At 30.8% G+C, this 20106-nt stretch overlaps 1 protein-coding gene across 3 annotated transcripts in view; it reads left to right on the top strand.

Annotated features, from left to right (window-relative positions):
* Positions 1-20106, top strand: part of LOC118199433 (kinesin-like protein KIF3B) — a 149992-nt gene that overhangs the window by 20513 nt on the left and 109373 nt on the right. For all 3 annotated transcript variants that reach the window (XM_035371299.2, XM_085807806.1, XM_085807807.1), the window contains exons 4-6: positions 5857-5952; positions 16008-16129; positions 19430-19554. In XM_035371299.2, the coding sequence (XP_035227190.1) occupies positions 5857-5952; positions 16008-16129; positions 19430-19554 (343 nt within the window). The remainder of the gene's footprint in view (positions 1-5856; positions 5953-16007; positions 16130-19429; positions 19555-20106) is intronic.

The following is a 20106-nucleotide window of genomic DNA, read 5'->3' as shown; positions in this document are numbered from 1 at the left end:
ATTTCTGAAGTAAACAGAGATGAATATTAAAATTTGTGCTGTGCTTTGCATTTTTGTCCCCTTTGGTTCAGTTAATTGATATTTTATCCAATTATTGTTAAAATGAAAGTATTAGCATTTTATGAAATAAATAAATAATAATAATAATAAAAAACTTTTGTGATCTAGGCATTTTTTTCCCACTAGAAACTGAGGGTGAAAATTATTCATGCAGCTACAGGGCACATAATTGTAATTATTAAAATAATCATAAGGTATGTCTGGAAAACCTAAAAATTCAAAAATTTTTCCTCTATCCCAAAATTTCTAAATTGCCTTTAATTCATTTATAAAATTTGTTATTCTTTTTCCACTGTATGTCAAAGGTTTGCTAACTGCCTGTTGAAAAATATAATTTTTACATGTTAAAAATATTTCTGCGTTTAAAATCAAACCTTATGTGTGTGTAGATATGTTGATGACATCATTGCATTCAACAACTTTAAACCTCTGAGCACCATAAGCGGCATTAGCCGATTATGAGATTTTTTTTGTCACTTGTTATATGTTAGCTTATAATTTAAGCTGTTTTGCTTTCTTATTTTCATTAAAACGATAAATGCCATCTTTATGAATGTAAATTTATGAAAATAGAGACTAAACTAGCTAAAAATTTAGCTATTAAATGCTTTTTAAATACAGGCCTTCGTGACAGTTCCAAAAACCCAGGCCGCTCAGAGGGTTAATAAAATAAAAGGAGCAAATGTCTATTCTACTCGCCTCAAACTTAACAAAACTAGCCTACGGCAAAAAGATATCAATTACCTTGATTTACAGATTTTAAAATATTTACAAAACATTTATTAGGTCAATTATAACAAAGAAATTAAAGGTTAATGATAAAAGAAGAGATTTTACTTTTCAAACCATTAAACTCATGAATTGGAATTCCAACATCTCCAAGAAAGTTATACTTAATACTATTAATATGCAAATTCTTAGAATAAAAAAGTTTGCAACCAAACATAGTACCTTATAATAATTATAGAAGAAGAATTACTAAATAAACCTTCTCATAGAAAATCAAATTCACAATTTCACACACTTTAAAAAAAGCTGGCATTAACTTATTTAAACTATGTGTTTACAGTGAAATGATAATTATTTCCCAAACCTGAAAAGAAGGTAATAGTTGGATGACATTTTAAAGTAATTAAGTGTGAATGTGTTATTAAAAGTCTTTTCTTTTAGTAAATATCCTAGGCTTTAATGAATGTACTACTCTCTTTATGTACTTTTTATTAAATACTGTATTTCTGTCCTGTCTCTAATGAAAAAAAATGGCCTTTTTAGATTTTTAGGACGTATTATACTTCGATTATACGAAGAAGTTTGACTTTTTTAACACCTGTTTTTTGTTTTCCTGAAGTTTTGGCCAGTATTAAAATTTAGGATTGGGGAGTTGCATCGCCATCTTTACTGGTTAGTTTTCAAGACTTGAACCAGAAAATAAGATGCTATTTTATCATCCAACTCATTGCTTTCTTCATAGTTTGCACAATTTAACACCCCTTTCTAGTGTTTCCACTAATAGACTCACACTTAAAAAGCACAGTTTTTAAAAATTTTTTTTTGTTCACTTGTATTTGTCAACCACTGGATATCCCAGTTTGGAAACCACTTACCTCACTCTTTGGTAAACCCATAAGCAAGGTTCGATTAAATTTTAACAAACGTTTTTGTGCATCCATTATTTTAACAGCTTTAGGCACCTTTTGATTTTCTAGAATAGAAGTTTGCATAAGCAGTAAGTTTTTCATATTTTTCACAACGGTAGCTCCAGCATTAAATTTTACTTAACTTTTTAGTAATTATAATTTTTCATAAAAAAAGAAAAAATATGTAATGAGGAGTCAGCCTTTCCTTTTGTACTGTATACATCGACTGTGAACAATTTAGTCATTTTTCAATTTTTAGAAGGTTTTTGCTTCTTTAATTCTTGCTTTAGAATTTTTTTCTTTTTTGATTTAATTTATCATTTGTTTATTTCACTTGTCTATTTTTAAGTAGTTTGAACTATTTTTAAGCATTTATGTATTTTTTTTTTGGTTTGTTAATTTTTTATATATTTTTTGTTTGCTTTGAATACGAACACAGAGTTACCAACTCTCCCGATTTTCGACCGCTCTCCTGCCAACCCGATTTACAATATATTTCTCCCAACTTTTTCTTATTCTTAATATTTCTCACGATTTTTATGGAACTTAGCTTAATACTTCATTATATGAACAAAAAAAAAAAAAAAAAAAAAAAGTGATTTTGGACGTCTGAAAGCAACTGAATTTTCTCTAGATTATATCTAAAATAAAACCTTGCAAATCAGATGAGAATTTCTGCTTTGTGAGTGACAGCATACGTATCCAGAAACGTCGTTCTCCAGTTCTCCAATGGGCATCGAGCTCCACTGCGTGTCATCTGGCATATATTAGCCAATGAGCACAAAGCAAGCTCAAGGCCGTTGGCCGTTATTTGGATGTTCTTTCGTTATTTCGTTCATCTTGTCCTGAGTTGTGTGAGTACACGTGCTTTTGGGAAATAGTTTTAGAAATTATCATCTTTTGTTATGTCTGCGAGAAAGGTGAAATTACTCGTGCACGTTTCAAAAATCTTACACAGTTGACTTTCCTTCCATTATTTCCTCAAGGAAATGTAATAAATTTGCGATGTGTACCACCAGTCGTTGCGATTTTTCGATTTCGCATGGTGGAAGGGCAGATGTTCTCAAACATGTGCGTACACAAACACACAAGGACAACATGAGTTGTTTTGAAAAAAAAAGGAAAAATTAAATTTTTCTTCGGAGACAAAAGACCAAAAAGTGATTAATGTAGAATGTCTGTTCGCTGCCTTTTTACTGGAGCACAACCCGCCACTGAATGCTGCATCGGATCATGCTGCAGCTTTATTTAGAAAAATGTTTCTCAATAGTGAAATCGCTAAGAAATACTCAAGTGCAAGGACCAAAACAGGTACAATTGTTAAAGAAATGGGTTTGAAAAATAAATCTTCAGTTATTGATTGCATTAAAACAGCTCCGTTCTGCCTCTCTACGGATGGAAGCAATAATACCAATTTAAAACTGTATTCAATTGTTTCTTTTTTTTAATCCAGAGTCTTCAGAAATCAGCTTACTTTCTGTCCCCACTTTAGAAGGACATTCGACAGGCTTTAATATAGCACAGCTAATTATTAAAACTTTAAAAGAAAATGCAGTCCCTCTGGATAATTACTTAGCACTTGGTGCCGATATTGCACCAGTAATAGTAGGCTTGAAGACTAGTGTTGCAGGCATCTTAAGAAAGGCAAATTCAGATTTGCAGATTATGAGGTGCACCTGTCACCTCTTAAATTTAGCAGCTGAAAAAGGGGCAGCTTCTTTACCAATAAATGTGGATGAACACATTGTTTATATTTATTATTATCTTGAAAGGAGTTCTAAAAGAAAGGAAAAATTGAAACAGTTCCAACAGCTGCATAATACTGAAATGAGAAAAATTTGTGTACACGCTGGCTGTCTTTAAAGAAATGCTTATCTAGAATCCTCGATCAATGGAACCCACTTCTTGCATTTTTTAAAGAAGTAAATGCTTCGAGAGTTAAGATAAAAGGCTCTATTGAAAGTTATAAAGTACCTAAAGTAAATGGAGATGTAGTTACTACTTCCATTGTTAAAAATAGGCTTGAGAAAAATAATTTCTGCATCATTCAGCAATTCAACTGGCAGTTCTCAAAATAATACTGCAAAATATAAGCGTAAAGCTGATACAAATTTCTCTCAAAATGAAAAAAATTGCTCAACACACGAAACATTTTCCGATTACTGTACGTTTATCTTGTGAAGAACGAATATTTATGTTTTTTTCTTCGGACCTTAACAAAGCTTTTTGCTTTTTTTTACAATTCATTTTGCCATCATTCAATGTTCTTAACACAATTCTACATTCCATTAATTCATGTTTTGCAATCAATGATTTATGATCTGTTTAGACATTTTATCAAAGTTTGTAAAACCAGTCTGTGTTTTGTCTTGTAATTCTATATATGATGTGATTTATGGTGAAATAGAAAATCAGAAGAAAGATGAAGATTTGGTAATAGGAGCTGCAACTACAAAAGTAGTGGAAGAACTTTCAGAAGACAAAAACAAGTTTTATCTTCACGTTAGAAGTTACTTCTGTCGAGTATGTGATTACATACTACATCAATTTCCAGTCAATGATGAAGTGATTTTGCATGCTAAAGTGGCTGATGTTTCTGCTCTAGCGAATGCATCTTTTTCTGATATAAGGTACTTTTTGAACAGATTTTCTGTGTTACTTCGTTTAGTCATAAAAGATGATGATATTGATGTGGTTACTGATATACTGCAGTCGCAATTTTGCAGTTTACAATTAGAAAACTTGGATGAAGTTATAAAATCAGCTAGGATTGACATCCAGTGGAGTTTAAATTGGAAAACTGAAAGGTACTGATGGAATTTTAAAATATAGTGAACTGTCTAGAATTATGTTGGCCATCTTGACATAGTAATGCGGAGAGTGAGGGGATGAAAGTGTGAAAATGAGAATGTGAATGTGTGAATGTGAAAATGTGAAAATGAGGACTAAATTTAGATCTAATATTAGTGATGACACATTAGAAAAACTTTTATTAGCAAAAGCAGGCCTACATGGCAATTGCTATGAACAAAATTATGAAGTTTCTTTCTTAACGAAAACAAAATCTGCCATTGTTCATAACATTTGTATGAAAACTGATTAAAGTGTCTTTTTTTTTTTTTTTTTTTTAATAAACGATGCAAGTAATAAACATGTTTTTTATGTCTAAGGTATTTTTTTGTTGCTTGCATTTAAGGCTTAGTAACTATTTAAAGTTAATTCATTATTAAAAACTATATTTTTATCATTTAAAAAGTCTTTTTAACATTGTGAAAAATCTCCTGATTTCTTTAAAAAATCTCCTGATTTTTGAGTGTCATAGGTTGGCAAGTATACGAACACATGTAAAGGAAAGATCTGAGTATTTGAGACTCATTTGAAATTCCTTTTAAAATTTATGATTTAAGTATTGAAAAAGCAGTTTAAAATCTCAAATGGTTCAGGGGAACAAAACGTTTATTCGGAACTTATTAATAAGGCTTCGAAACGCTTTTCCTTTGACAAGTTCTGTTTGAAGCTTTAAACAGAGGAGATTAATTTTCAAGGCGATTTTATTACAATTTGTATTTTTGGAGTCTCATGTTCTGTAGTTAAAAAAAATTTTTTTTAAAACTCTAAACGTTTTTAATTGTACCCTTCACGTGTGTTTACTCGGTTTTTGTAACCATTTCCTGTAGCTAGAAATAGGTAGACTTTTATATTTTTTAGAACTAAATTTATATTTAATTTATGTTCCGACATTTAACTTCATTATCAATTTATTATGATCTAGCAGCTTCAGCGCAGATTTGCCTCTTTTCTTTTTAATTTGTTACTGCTTCAACTGTGGCTATTCTTTAAAGTACATACACGTACACACACATGCGTAAACATGGATACCATAGAAAAGTCTCTTTACATCCATTTTTGTTTCAAACTGAATAGTCTCAGACTGTAAATGTTGTCTGTCTTTTGTAAATTGTCATACCTTATCCAATACCAGTGATTATAGTGTTTGTAGTGAAAAATTGACTCTAATTCTGCAGAAGATTGACAAACTATGCCAGTAACAAAATTGTACAGCAATTTCTAATAACTCTAAACTTTTGTGTACTTGTATGTGTGCAGTTTTTATATAAAAAAATGTCTGGTGTTTTAATTTGTTTTTCTCCCCCATCAGTGTAGTTACGCTGTTTCCTGAATCTGGTGGTGTAGAAATCCACAATTTGAAACAAAGCCCTAAATATTTCACTTTTGATGCAGTATATGATGGCGGGTAAGCAGTATCTCCTGTTATAAAATTATTGTAATATAAGTGCTATGAATGCATTTAAAATGAGCATCTGCGATTATGTTCTATTCTGTTCTTTTGCAGAGGTGATAATCTTAAAGATGAGTATCAGTGAAGGTGATTAATATGCTTAAAGTGCTAAAACACCTTTCATGTTAAAAATTGATAGAAAACTTTTTATTTAATAATTTCAAAAATCACTCAAAATATTCATCTAACGAAATCTGTCACTTTGAGTTTCTGTTTAGGTTATCACTTCTTTATTTCACTTATGCACTATTGTAGTTTTAACTCTGTAAAGGTATTTCAACCATCATGTTACTTTTATACATCGTGTACATTTTTGCCTACTTCTTTTTCAAAAGACTACCAATAGCAGTTTTAGTAACTTTATATTTCTAAATTTATTTTAGTAATTTTTAATCGTTCTTTTACTTTTTGCTTTGCAGACAACCTTAATCTATGGTCATCAAAAGATCTTCATCTATGAATAATTAAGATTTATAAAATTAAAAATAAAATATTGATAAGAAACCCACTTACATACATGCTTTGAATTATTAGCTTCAAAATAAATGTGTCTGATTGCAGTAATGTCAAAAAGAAAAATGTATAACTTTGGTATCTGTTAAACACTGATTTGTTTTTTATGTTGACAAACATAGATAGCATAGACAAGAATTAAAAAAGTGTGTAAGCAACTTATAAATGTGACGAGTAATTTAAAAGTGCTTTATTATATTTGAGAAATTAAAGTTTTATGAATAATTATTCCACACTGCAAAAGGATAAAATTAACGATTCAGAAGTTACTGCAGTTTATTGTTAAGAATTTTAGAAATATTTTTCTATAAAAGAAGAGAATTAAGAACTTGATTTTCCATATTTAGAATTTTTCCATATAAATTTAAGGTGACATCCCTTTAGCCTTGTAAGAATTAGAAATACAGTACAAAGTCCGAAATCCGGACGTCCATTATCCAGAATGATCTAAAATCTGGACCTCAAAACCACCAACAGAACTGTCTACAGAATTAAAGAGAAAGTATTAGCACAAAAAACGAAGCAATTTGCTTTGAAAGAAATGTTTAATAGGGTAAAAAAATAAATATTAAGCTTTTTTTTGTAAATTTTGATACTCTTTAGATCATAAATACTTCATTATATCATAAATCACGGTTTCATATTTTTAATTTTATAATTTCTGTATGCCATTTTACTAAATTTAAATTGATGATCTATTATCCAGAAAAATCCCAAATTCGGAATTGCCAAAGTCCCGATTGTGTTGTTTTTTTTATTTATGTCGGGTATGTGCTCAGTGATGATTACCAAGATGTACATAAACATCGTTTATTCTACATTGCTCATCTACTATTCTATATTACAGTTATGATTAAAGGTAATGATAGATACAGTTACATATATAACATCTCCCTTTTTTATAAAAACTAATAGTAGTAAAATTAAACATATTCTTTTAAATAATAAGGTTTCTTAACAGTCCTACCAGATCGAGTAATGTAGTTATGTCCATTTGAAAAATTTGATGATACTATACCTCTTTCACTATTTGGTGACACGCTTCTGTTAGGTTTTGAAGGACTTGCAGGCACATCTAAATTTGTAGTGCTCCTGCTATTCTCAGGTATCTCTGGTTCATTTATAACTTCATTCTCATAGTTGTTTTGTATTGCAAACGCTTTCTGATTATTTCCTTTAAGAACGTCTCTTCTGTTCCTTTCTACAATTTTCTTATAATCCTATAGGAACGTGGTCTTTCTACTTCTTCTATAATTTTCCCTCTTTCATTTAGTTTTTCCCTTTCTCTTTTATGTAAACATGATCTCCTATTTTCAGTTGTTTTAACAGTCTTGCATTCCTATCATAATAACTTTTTTGTATCAGTAAGTGTTGTTTATGATCTTCATATCGTTTAGCTTGGACGAAATTCTCTCTTATAGGCGTCAATCCATTTACTTTTCTTCCAAACATCAATTCTGAAGGTGACTTAATATCATCTGAAATAGGAGAGTTACGATATTCCAGTAATACTAAATATGGATCCTTGTTGTCAAGTACAGCTTTTTCTAACATTCGCTTTACATCTCCCTTTTTTATAAAAACATCGCTTTACAGTTTGAATATGTCTTTCAACCATTCCATTAGATTGTGGGTAATTTGGACTTGAAGTTCTGGTTTCAAAATTCCATCTTCTTGCAAAGTCTTTAAATTTCCTGCAATTATGTTGTGGACCATTATCCGAATATACTATTTTTGGAATAACATATCTTGCAAAAATTGATTTCAATTGCATTATCACTGCTACACTTGACAAATCTTCCAAATGTCCAATTTCAACATATTTGCTAAAATAATCTATAACTATTAGATAATATCTTCCTTGAAAATAAAAGAGATTTGTTCCCAATACTTCCCACGGACCATTAGGTATTTCTTTAGATATCATTGGTTCTTTAGTATTAGCTTTTTGTAAACTTAAACATGTTTGACAATTCAGTACCAAATCTTCAATTTCTTTCGACATTCCTGGCCAATATAATATTTCTCTTGCTTTGATCTTGCATTTTACTACTCCTAAATAACCATAATGAATTCTGCTTAACATATCTTTTCGTAAACTTCTTGGTACAACAACACAGGAATTTTTTAATATTAATCCATTTGCTTCTGATAGTTCTTCTCTGAAGTTAAAATATGGTTTTGCCAGTTCTGGAACCATACATTTTTCATCTGGCCAACCAGTTTTAATTAATTTTCTTAAAACTTGTAGTTCTCCATCCTTTTCTGTTTCCAGTTGAAAAACTTTCATTTTAACTTTAGACATTGTATACATTCTACAAACAATTCAACATGAGCTTCTATGTCTCCTTCAAAGAAATCAGATCCTTTATCAGTGAATGATCTTGATAATGCATCAGCTATAAAAAGTTCTTTTGCTGGTTTATATTTTATCTCAAACTGATATGGCTGTAATCTTATATGCATTCTTTGTAGTCTTACAGGGCATTTATTTAATGGCTTTTCGAAAATTGATTCCAGTGGTTTATGGTAACTTTCCACAGTAATATATTTTCCAAATATATACTGGTGAAATTTCTCGCATGCAAATACAATAGCTAAAGTTTCCTTTTCAATTTGAGCATAATTCTTCTGTGTATCTGTTAATGCCTTAGATGCATATGCTACTGGTAAATTATTCTGCAGTAAGACTGCTCCTAGTCCTTCTTGAGATGCATTTTGAGATGAGTAATCATTCCTAGGAAAGTTTCTAATTCTTTCACATTTTTTTGGTGATTTTATATCTAGAATAACCTTAATTTTTTCTTCATCTGGTTTTAAACCATCTTTAGGAAATATATGTCCCATATATTTTACTTCATTCAGCCCAAATTTACATTTATTTAAATTAAATTTAACATACTTTTCTCTCGCTCTGTCCAACAACTTCTTTAATCTTAAATCATGTTCTTTTTTATCTTTACCCCAAACTAATAAGTCATCTATATATATTTGAACTCCTAAATCACTAAAAATTTCAGAAAAACTTCTGGTGATGATACAGTTACATATATAACACCGATGAGTCCGGATTTTGGACTTTGTTCTGTATATAATCTTTGGTTTGTTTAGTACATAAAGTATTTCAGTTTGATTAAAAAATTAGGTATCTGGTCGTTGCCCCAGTATATATTTGATGGTCTTCTTTGTGATAGGATATGATCATCTTTGACAGTAATATTATCATTGCAGATATTAATTTATATTATCAGAAATGCTGGTTATTTTGAGATATTTTAGCTAAGTAGTTTCATAGAGAGAGTTCACCTTTAATGGAAATTGTCTAAGATTGTAGACAGAATAATTTTTCCCCATGTATTTCTTGTATAAGCATTGAAATGTTAAATAATTCATAAGTAATCATAGATCTTCATTTCCCTCTATTTCTAAGATCCTGAATATAATGCTGGTTTCCGTAAAATTTCTTAGCAATCTGAATTCCTCAAAAAGAATTTTTTTATATAATTTCTCAAGTAGCACATGATGTAGCAAAGACGTTGCAAACTGGTGCTAGAGGTTGCAAAATGGTCGTGGTAACTTTTACACCTTTACAACGTAGTGAAGATGCAAAATATTTACCGTTGCATCTTGGCAATTTGTCAACGTCACTGAAATGTCATGATATGACCGCTTTTAGACAAGGTCGTTTTAGCATCTTTTTCATAGTTCATCATCGTTAGTTTTAGAATGAAACGAGACTAAATCTGCCATTTCGAGAATCTGCAGTCCGCAGAAGATTTATTTTTCAATGTTTCATTACTTTAGTTCATCTAAATATGTTAATCTAAGGTAGATTCATCTAATGAAATATAAATTGAATATAAATACTTGAATTATTAAATTTAATCAGTATTAACACTTGGCATGTGGGCAACGTATTTTTACGTTTTTTGCAATCTGTCACTGGAGTGCGGATCACGTAAAAATAAGTATGGTATGTGGGCAACGTATTTTTACGTTTTTATCCGTCTGTCACTGGAGCGCAGGTCACGTAAAAATACGTATGGTATGCGGGCAACATATTTTTACGTTTTTTGCAGTCTGTCATTGGAGTGCGGGTCACGTAAAAATACATATAGTAGATTTGTGGTGGATACTCGCTAATCACCACAAATCTATTAAATACGTATAATGATATGTATGTGTGACATTATATGGGTGTTGTTTGTGTTGCTAGGCAACTCTTTGCATTTTTTCTTTCAGCAAGTTACGTTTGTCGAGTTACTTGGTCTTTTGTTGAGTTATTTCGTCTTCAGTCGAATTCTTAGCTCCAGAATGTGCAAGTCGTGTTTTGTCAATTTGAAGCTTGGTTTTTTATTATTGATTAATTAGATTGATAAAATGAACCGTTGTGACAAAGATAGTGATGAAGAAATATGCGCTGACAGATTATCGGACTTTTCGTATGATAGTGATTCTGAAAGTCAAGATATCAAAGAAAGTGACGATGATGACATTATTCCACGTTCTCGAGTGTTCGTCCAAAGTAGAATTTCTAGTAGTTCTGAAACAACTTCTGATGAAGAAGCAAATGAATGGTCATCGATTGACAATCCTCCAGACCTTGAAGAGTTTTTGGGTCATCCTGTGATAACTAACATGGCTATTGTTCCTGAATCCACAGCTGATGCACTAAAGTTATTTATAGGCAATGACTTTTTTTGCATATTTAGTCACGGAATCAAGCAGGTATTATTATCAAAATATGAATCAATTCAAAATATCTCCCAAAAGCATGAAATGGAGAGATATTACGATTCCGGAGATGAAGAAATTTTTGGGGCTTATTATTTTCATGGGACAAGTTTGTAAAGACGCCTGAGAGGATTATTGGTCAACTGATGTCTGCACAAGTACTTGTTATGAAAAAATATTTTTGAATACATTGTAAAATTTTTAAAATCGTTTATTTTTGTGATTTCATAAAAATATTGTTTTTTTTTATTAAATAATCATACAGTATATATTTAAGTGTAAAATAAAAAAGTTTCGTTCATAAAAATGAAGTAGTTTTCGATTTACTGCGATTTTCCTGAATAACCATATTTCCGCACAATTCACGAAAAAATGCCAGGTGCACGTGTAAGTTTGTGGTATGCACGTGTAAGCACGTGTAAGTATACCCGCATGCCAATTGCACTTTTAATTGCTCTCTATTTTAACAGGGTTGCCACGCTACCTGGAAAACCGGGAGAACCGGGAAAAGTCAGGGAAGTTCATACAGCGATCCCGCCAAAAAAAGCGATTTTTGCGCCGACGTCGGAAGAGGTAACTTTTTTGCCGAATTGTGTATCACGTGAGTGTCATTCTGGTAGCTGGCATAGAGCCAATTTTCGCAGCTCCAATTTGATTGTCTTTTAGAAAAACAAAGCAACTTTCCCGCAACTTTTGGTTTCCAGTATTCTCGAGAATCGCATGTGCAGTGCATGAACTAAAGAAAGTACCTGTTCTCGTATAAAACAAAATGGGTTTAATCCTAGTATATGGTACTATGGAGGTTAGAATCAAAGAATATGTATTGTAAAGAAGGAAAACCTCTCTGCAACAGACGTGGCTGTGGCTCCGTTCCATCATAGAGGGAAACAGCTGTGCATGTCTGATATATCTGTTACCAAAGCTCAAAACCGGTGTCGAAGTTCGAAGGTCACGTTATCAAGAGTTCATAAAATGAATATCGTTTAAACTTTCTTTAACCACTTGCGCTAAAAAGACGTGCCACGCACGTCAAGATGCTTTTGTCTCAAACCGCGAGCGACGTGAACACCACGTCGATAAGCATTTATCGCAAAAATGAAAATAACATAGTGCACACGTTGCCTAACAACGAGATTGTTTATTTCTCGAGTTACAGCTCTGGATTGCACTCGCAGATGCGGAGTGGCGTAAATGAGACACTTTACCGCTTGTTATATTGTAGCGCACGGCACCACAACCGTGAAGTTTAGTCTTAGTGCAAGTGGTTAAACTCTAAAGGAAAAGAAAATATTTTTTGGCGCAAGTAAATTAATTCATGGATTAGTTATTTTCAGAGAAAGGAAAAAAAAAAAAAAACTACTAAAATCCGTTTCTAAAATTATTGCGAAAATGGATTTTTCGCAATAATTTAAAAACGGATTTTCGTAGTTTTCTTTTTCTCAAAGAGCGTTTCTTCTTAACACGTGTTTCTCAATTTCCTGTAGACATCGCGGAGAGGGAAATTCTGACCGCCAGGTTCCGTCGCCAAATCCCTTGGCAAATTTTCCCTCCGCATTCTAGCGGCGTAATAGCATTTTACTTGTATGGAACCTTTTCTTCTTTACATACGTTCTTTGGTTAGAATAATAATAGAATTTGGCGACATCTTGATGCGCAGTAAATGGGTTATTTTGGTCTTGCGACAATTTTCAAAATCGTGCCAAACCCTTACCGTATACTAGAATTTTACCGCAAAATCTTTTTAAACCCTTTTTTTTTTTCTTTTTAATAAATACCTTGCCATTTTGCAGTAAAATAAAAAAATAGTAATCAGTCATCTAGGCTAGCCATGTAATATAACTGTATTCGCTAAAATATCGTTGATTATTATAATTCAATTTTTAAGTAATTATTTTTATGTTATTCATATAATTTAATGTTCCTTCTTCCCTCTAAATTTATTTATTATTAGTAAATAATATTTCCAAATTTCAGGAAATTTTCTCTGGCATAATCCTGAAATTAATTACTGCAGTATGATGACATACCATCACGAAATTTAATGCACACATTTTTTCCTTATGTATGCTGCAAAATAAATATAAAATACTTCAATTTATTAAAATAGATTTCTTTCTTTCGTTTAGCTGCAGAATGTCTGCAAAAAAAGTCTTATTTTATTCCAGATTGGGAAGATTCTAATCTCAATCTTCAGTGGAGAAAACAACAACTATTATAATTATATTTGTGTTTTCAAGTCTTAAGGTGCCTTTTAAGAACATACCTCACGCAAATTAAATTTACCTAAAATCTAACCTAACTATTTAGCATTGCGTTGTGATTTATAAGGACCGGATTAGCCTCGTGTTGAACTGGTGATGATCATGAGTAATAATTAAATAAAACATACATTTGTTATCCAATATATATATCTTAAATTTTATTAAGTTTCTTAAATGGGAAACTAAACAAAATTATCAAACAAAGTATACCAAGAATAATTAAGAATAAATGTCCTCTGGGATTTATTGAATAATTAAGTGAATTTGCTACACAATACAAGTAATACCATAATTAATTTACCTCTTAGCACAGCCAACGTACATTACGCGGATTGACTGGAATTTTCTTGAAACACACCTGGAAAACCTGGAAAAGTCAGGGAATTTCATTCTCCTGTTTGAATGGCAACCCTGTTTTAAAAACACAAATAATTTTTTATTAATTGGAAATTTTAGTTCTTTAACCTTCCTTCGGCTATTTATACTTTCAAGCACTGCTAGTTCATGTTTTTGCTTAAATAGTGCTGTCATGTATGTTGTTTGTTAGGCTATTATGTCATTTTAGATATGAATATGGGAAGTTTTTTGTTGGTTATTAGATTTGGGTATACTTTTGTATGAAATATTTTTGATCACATTTATTAACTACTGTATACTGTCCTTCATTTGCATATCTTGGAGATATACAAGTATATGTTTTACTATGAAACATGAATAAATTTATACTTGAGTTCATGTAAAATACTGATTATGTTACCTTACGCTTCCTAATTTATCATCACAGCGGCAATTTTCATTATCTCTGAGATTTAACAGAAGTAAATGTGATAATGCTTTTAAAATCAAAAACGCTCTTTTTTTTTTTTTTTTTTTTTTTAACCCACATATATAGCTTTACGTTTATTTCTGTCTGATTGAGTTTTTTTTTTTTACTTACTTAAAGCCTACTACTATTGTTATATAATTGTAATAACCGTGTTCATAATTAATCTCACATACTAAAGGATTGAGGGAAAAAAATGATTAAATCTTAAATAATTGTAACTTAGAATTTAAGTTATTTAAAAAATATAGTGTGACGTACTGAAAATAATTAAGGCTATTATGAATTATTCATATTTACTCTAAAGAGAAAAAATTGTATTATCTTCTGGTTTTCAGGAAATGATAAAATATTTGAACTTTAGATAAATACAAGGAATACAAAATTTTAAAAAAGAAGAAAAATATATTAATTATTAAGCTTATTTTTCTGCATAAATCAGTATGTAATGCAAAGACATAATAACGACATTTTCACATCTGTTGCAGGCCCACCAGCGGCCGAGCGGTAAAGTCGCTGAACTCTGGTAGTTCGGTCAGAGGTTCGAATCCCGCGAACGAGCTGCCTGCATGGGCGTTTTCGTGATTCTTCCTATGTGCAGCGTGTATACGAAGCAGTTTCCCTTGCATCCCTCCCCTTAGGGATGCCTAGTGGGCTTTGCCATACTTAAATAAACCAAACAAAATTCTCAACTGTTGCAAAAAGGTGGAATTTTGTGAACATTAAGGCATTGTGAAGACATCATGATACAATGCTTTTGCAACCAAAATATAAAATGCGAAAGATGCAATAACAACATCTATGCGACAAAAACCTCATCTGTAAACAACTCGATCATAATAAAGACGTCTTTGCAATGGTTGCAAAAGTGTGGAGATTTGCTGACATCTGGGCATCTTAAAGACGATATATTACAACGTTTTTGCAACATGACTCGCGACCAGTTTGCAACGTTGTTATGACGTTGTCGTGCTACTTGGCTTTTTAAAAATATAATATAAATGTTGGAATTTAGATGACATGAATTTTATATTTTATGTGTATTTTGGATATATCTTATTTACTTAATGTTTTTTGGCCACTAATAATTATGGTTAGTTTTGTTTTTTGGAAGTGGCAACACAACACTTTTAGAATGAGTTAAAAATCTGCACATATACTAGCTTATGAAAGAATGTTTGCTGTTTACATGAGTGATGTTTTATTCGAGATCTAAACTTATTTTCAAATATAAATGTTACTTTAAAGTTTATTGATATTTATGTTAGAATATATTTATCAGTAATATGTTGGTAGTGGTTTATTTCGATGCGTAAGTGAACAGTAATTGCTGGTTCATCAGCTGTGTTTATGGAAGTTAGTTAGTAGAAAATAGTAAAAAGTGGGAATTTAAAGGAAATCTCAGGTAATTTCCTAAGCTTTGCAACTAGAGCATATGATCCGAGCCTTGGCCTATGTAATATTTTTTGTCTGCATTTAATAGAAATAAAAAATCAGAGTGTAATATTGTAACATTCCACTGATATGTATAATGTAAACATAGTGCTGTTTTTCCATATACACTTTTAATGAAACATATTAAGAAACGGTTAATCCTTCAAAGTTTATTATAGAAGCAGTTTCATAATTAAATGATTTTTTTCAAATCCTGGAAGAAACTTTATTTCTTATTTATGTAGCGCTCAAGCTGATTTATATGATGATGTGTTTCGACCATTAGTGGATTCTGTTATCGACGGTTTCAATGGTACAATCATAGCCTATGGTCAAACTGGTGCTGGAAAAACATATACTATGGAGGGTAATATAGAAAAATTTTAACATAACATCAAATTTTTTTAAAATGCAAATGATAAGTTATGTGTTTTTAAAGTTTATAACTGTATGTAGTTTATGTGTCTCTTGAATTTCTTGATTAGCTTGGGAAATTATTTGTAACTTGATGATTGTTTTATTATATGATGTGTCAATTTTAATGTAAAATCTAAATGTATTATGTTTTGAACAGACATTTCTATTAACAAATGATTCAAGGTTGGGTGATTCAACGGATTTCCAATCTACAGAATCTTCACTGTTATTATGATTTTTTTTCATAACAGAATGAAAGCAATTATATTATGCTACAGTAACTGAAAATTAAGTTTATAGTTCTAACATCTTTTCACTTTGTTGAATCTTTGAAATAAAAGATTCATCAAAATAAGATTTTTTAAAAAGTTATTTAAAGTATATTAGTGAGTCTTTAATTAGCTGTGTGGTATCATCATGTATTACAGAAACATAATTAATTTCTAGTCGATATTTAGTGCTGGCTTACAGATTTGTGCTTAATCATTCCACTGTCTCAGTTTATTTTGTAAATGTGCTTTTTAATTGTAAGTATCCTTGGCATACATTAGTTTTATCTTGAGTTAAATTGCAAATTTACTTTGCTAATTTGCCATTTCATGTAATTGCATTGTCTTATATTGCCAAAATTTCGTTTGAGAATTTATATGTATTTAAAAAAATGCCATTTGTGATATTGAAAACTTCAACTTTATTATTTGCTTCCTTTTTTTATTGTAAATAAATTAATAAGTTGTGACTTTGTTATTCTGTATTATTTAGTGCTTAATGCTGGAGTAAGCATATCAAAAGAATTTTGTAAATAGTTGCATTGATGAGAAATTGATGATGACTATATGCATATTGTTTTGAAACTGAAAATCATGATTACTTATTTCACTTGTAAATAAAGTTAATGTTTTCTTATGTTAAAATTTTAAAATGTTTTGTATTATATTTGTGAAGCTAAAAATTTTATTTCCCCTTTCCTTAATAGCATTAGTTATTGCAGAATAAAAGTGCTGTATATCACTCTAATGAATGGAAGAATGCAATTTGTATGGTTGTTCATGTACTAATAGTCTAGCATATTAATCCATGCCTTAATTGCATATTAATCCATGCATATTTTGATATAATATCTCCCCTTGTTTTGGGGCTTGCAATATTATTTAACTTTCTGAGGTTCATTTAGATAAAATGTGATATAGGAATGAAATAACCAGTGGATTTGACCCTTATCCCCACGGCAAACGCCTCAAGCAGTGAATACTAGCTTATTTGGGGGGGGGATTTACTGAATGGATCAGTAGGCAGGAAAATAGCTGAAAAAGTGGCCATTTTCCTAAAAATTTGTAATACAGTGCAAATTTCAAGATCTGGACTTGCCAGGACTTTGGTAACTCCAGATTTGAGAATTTCCCAGATTTCAGGTCACCAGTTTAAATCAACAAAAACTGACATGTAGAAATTATAAAATTAAGTCTGAAATAGTTGTTTATGAAATAATGAAGCATTTATGACCTATAGGGAATCCAATTAAAAAATATGCTTGTTTTATTAAACATATTTTTTGATGTAAGCTGTTTTGAGTTGCTTCAATTTTTTTTTCTGCTAATACTTTCTGTTTAATTTTATAAATAGACATAATTTCATGTTCAGTTACACAGTTCAGGTTTTGAAATTACCATGTCAAAATATCCCACTAAAATGTCAATTGAAATTTTTTGTTCCTAACCACATCTCTGTTACTTTCTTCACTATTGGTAGTGAAATTTTTTGGATTTGCAAACAAAGCACAGATTTCACCGTCCATTAGTTGACGGCTTGTTGAGGCATTGTCATTACAATGGAATACTTCTGTTACATCATCATCATCATTTATTACTACTTCTCCACATTTCTTCACGAATTCCATTAATTCGAAAATTTTGCTTTTTGTTTGCAGAACCTTCACATTTGCAACTATCATTGTCAAGCTTAGTAAGTTAATGCAGTACTTTTCCATTATGTACCTACCATGCATTTTGTCACATTTTTTTAGTAATAATCAATTTCTAGCTCTAAGAATTGTTGATAGATGGTAAATGCACATACACTGTTTGGCAGGTAGCCTGCTATGCACCAAAAAGCTAAGTCATCCATAAATCATCACCTGCCATATGCTGAAAAAAATGGTACACACATAACAGAAAATTGCCCTTTAGGCTTATCAGAACAAGAAATCGGTTATTCATAAATCAAACAGCATTAAATGGCTTATGAGTATCATTTACAAAATCTATTTTTAGAAATTTCTCCTTGCCAGCTCAGTTAGCAGTCCAGTCGCAACACAGTTGGCTTATGTGTGTAATTGTCACCTAGCTTAATGCCAGCATAAAGGGTTACCATGCTCTTTGGTATTCAATTACTGATATTCAGAATAAAGTTTTTTTTAGACATTGCTGCATGAATCATTTCTTAAATCTTCCATGGGTCATGTGATTAAAGCAAAAAAAAAAAAAAAAATAATAGATTTGCCAGGTTAGCATAAGGGTTATATGATATTCAGAAGTGCAAAATCAGCAATAAAGTTTGATAAAATGTTTTGGTTGGAGATACAAGCTAAGCAATAGCACAGCTACAGTGCCAAATTATTGTAGTTTTATGCTAATAAATGATCGTGAACCATGTAGTTTTATGCTAATAAATGATCGTGTTTCTTTAGCATGGAGGTGTTTTATTTAGTACTGAAGTGAAATTAAGAATCAGGAACTTTCACATGCTTTATTATAAATAAGTGTCTACTGGGCATGTGGGAAGCATTAAGCAGTTGCTGCTCTCAGAATGTAATCCTTTTTCCCTTTTTGTAAAAAAAAAAAAAAAATAGTGTAAAGTAAAGCCAGATTATAATAAAATGGATGAGAATTAAGTGTAATTAATTACTTTAAATTAATTAAAAAAGAAATACAAAGAATTGCAGTAATTTGTTGTTGTATGTAGTAGATTGCATGGATGAAACCTGTACTCCAATTTGAAATGCTTGCAGATCTTACACATTTCCTGTTAGGAATTTTTTGCTCAAATGACAGCAAAAGGCATTCCATGAAATTGTATGGGGAACAGTGCATGGCCAAATCAAGCAATGTAAAGTGTATAGGGTGTATGATGTATATTGTATATGTATTCCAAATGCCTACTGCAGGATTTAAACTTAACGTACTAGATATTGAACTTTTTATGTTGAATAGAGGGTTTATTTATGTCTGTATGTATTGCTTTACATTTTTAGGTGTTATTGGAGATCCAGAACATGAAGGAGTTATTCCAAATTCATTTAAACATATATTTAGTAGAATAGCACGATCAGAAAATACACAGTATTTAGTGTCTGCATCTTACCTTGAAATATATCAGGTAACTTTCCAAAATTGATTGCATATTTAATTACTCAATGCTGAAATTTTGAGAAACATTGCTTCTCTGTATACTAAATATTCTGTTCATTAAATCTCACAAAGTTTTGTTAATGTGTTTTTGTATTATGTGTGCAGCGTAACATTCTACCTATCTTTTATTTATGGTTTTCAACATTTATAACTTAGGAATAGAATTAGCTATCTTAAGAATAGATTTAATTAGTTAGTTACTAGAAATTAATGAAATTAACTTATTAATAAGTTAAATCTTAAATAGCCAAAGCTGCTGACAAGTGAAAGTTACGTACGTCCTTAACATAGCTGCCAAATCTCCCGGTTTTGCAACCTATTTTTATATTATGTGTACAGCCTAACTTTTTACCTCTTATTTTTGGTTTTCAGAGTTTATAACTTAGTTAATTCTTATAAATTAATGAAGTTAACTTACTAATGAAGTCAAAGCTTAGATGCCAAAAGCTGACAGAAGAATAAAGAGTTTACTCTAGTTCTTAATGTAGATTCCAACGCTGCCAGTTTTACATTGGGTTTT

This window comes from Stegodyphus dumicola, chromosome X1, assembly GCF_044657685.1.
Source record: "Stegodyphus dumicola isolate Sdum_Otavi_A_Nest chromosome X1, ASM4465768v1".
NCBI classification, from domain to species: Eukaryota; Metazoa; Arthropoda; class Arachnida; order Araneae; family Eresidae; genus Stegodyphus; species Stegodyphus dumicola.
Note: the sequence above shows the minus strand (reverse complement) of the source record. Positions and strands in the feature narration are given on the sequence as shown.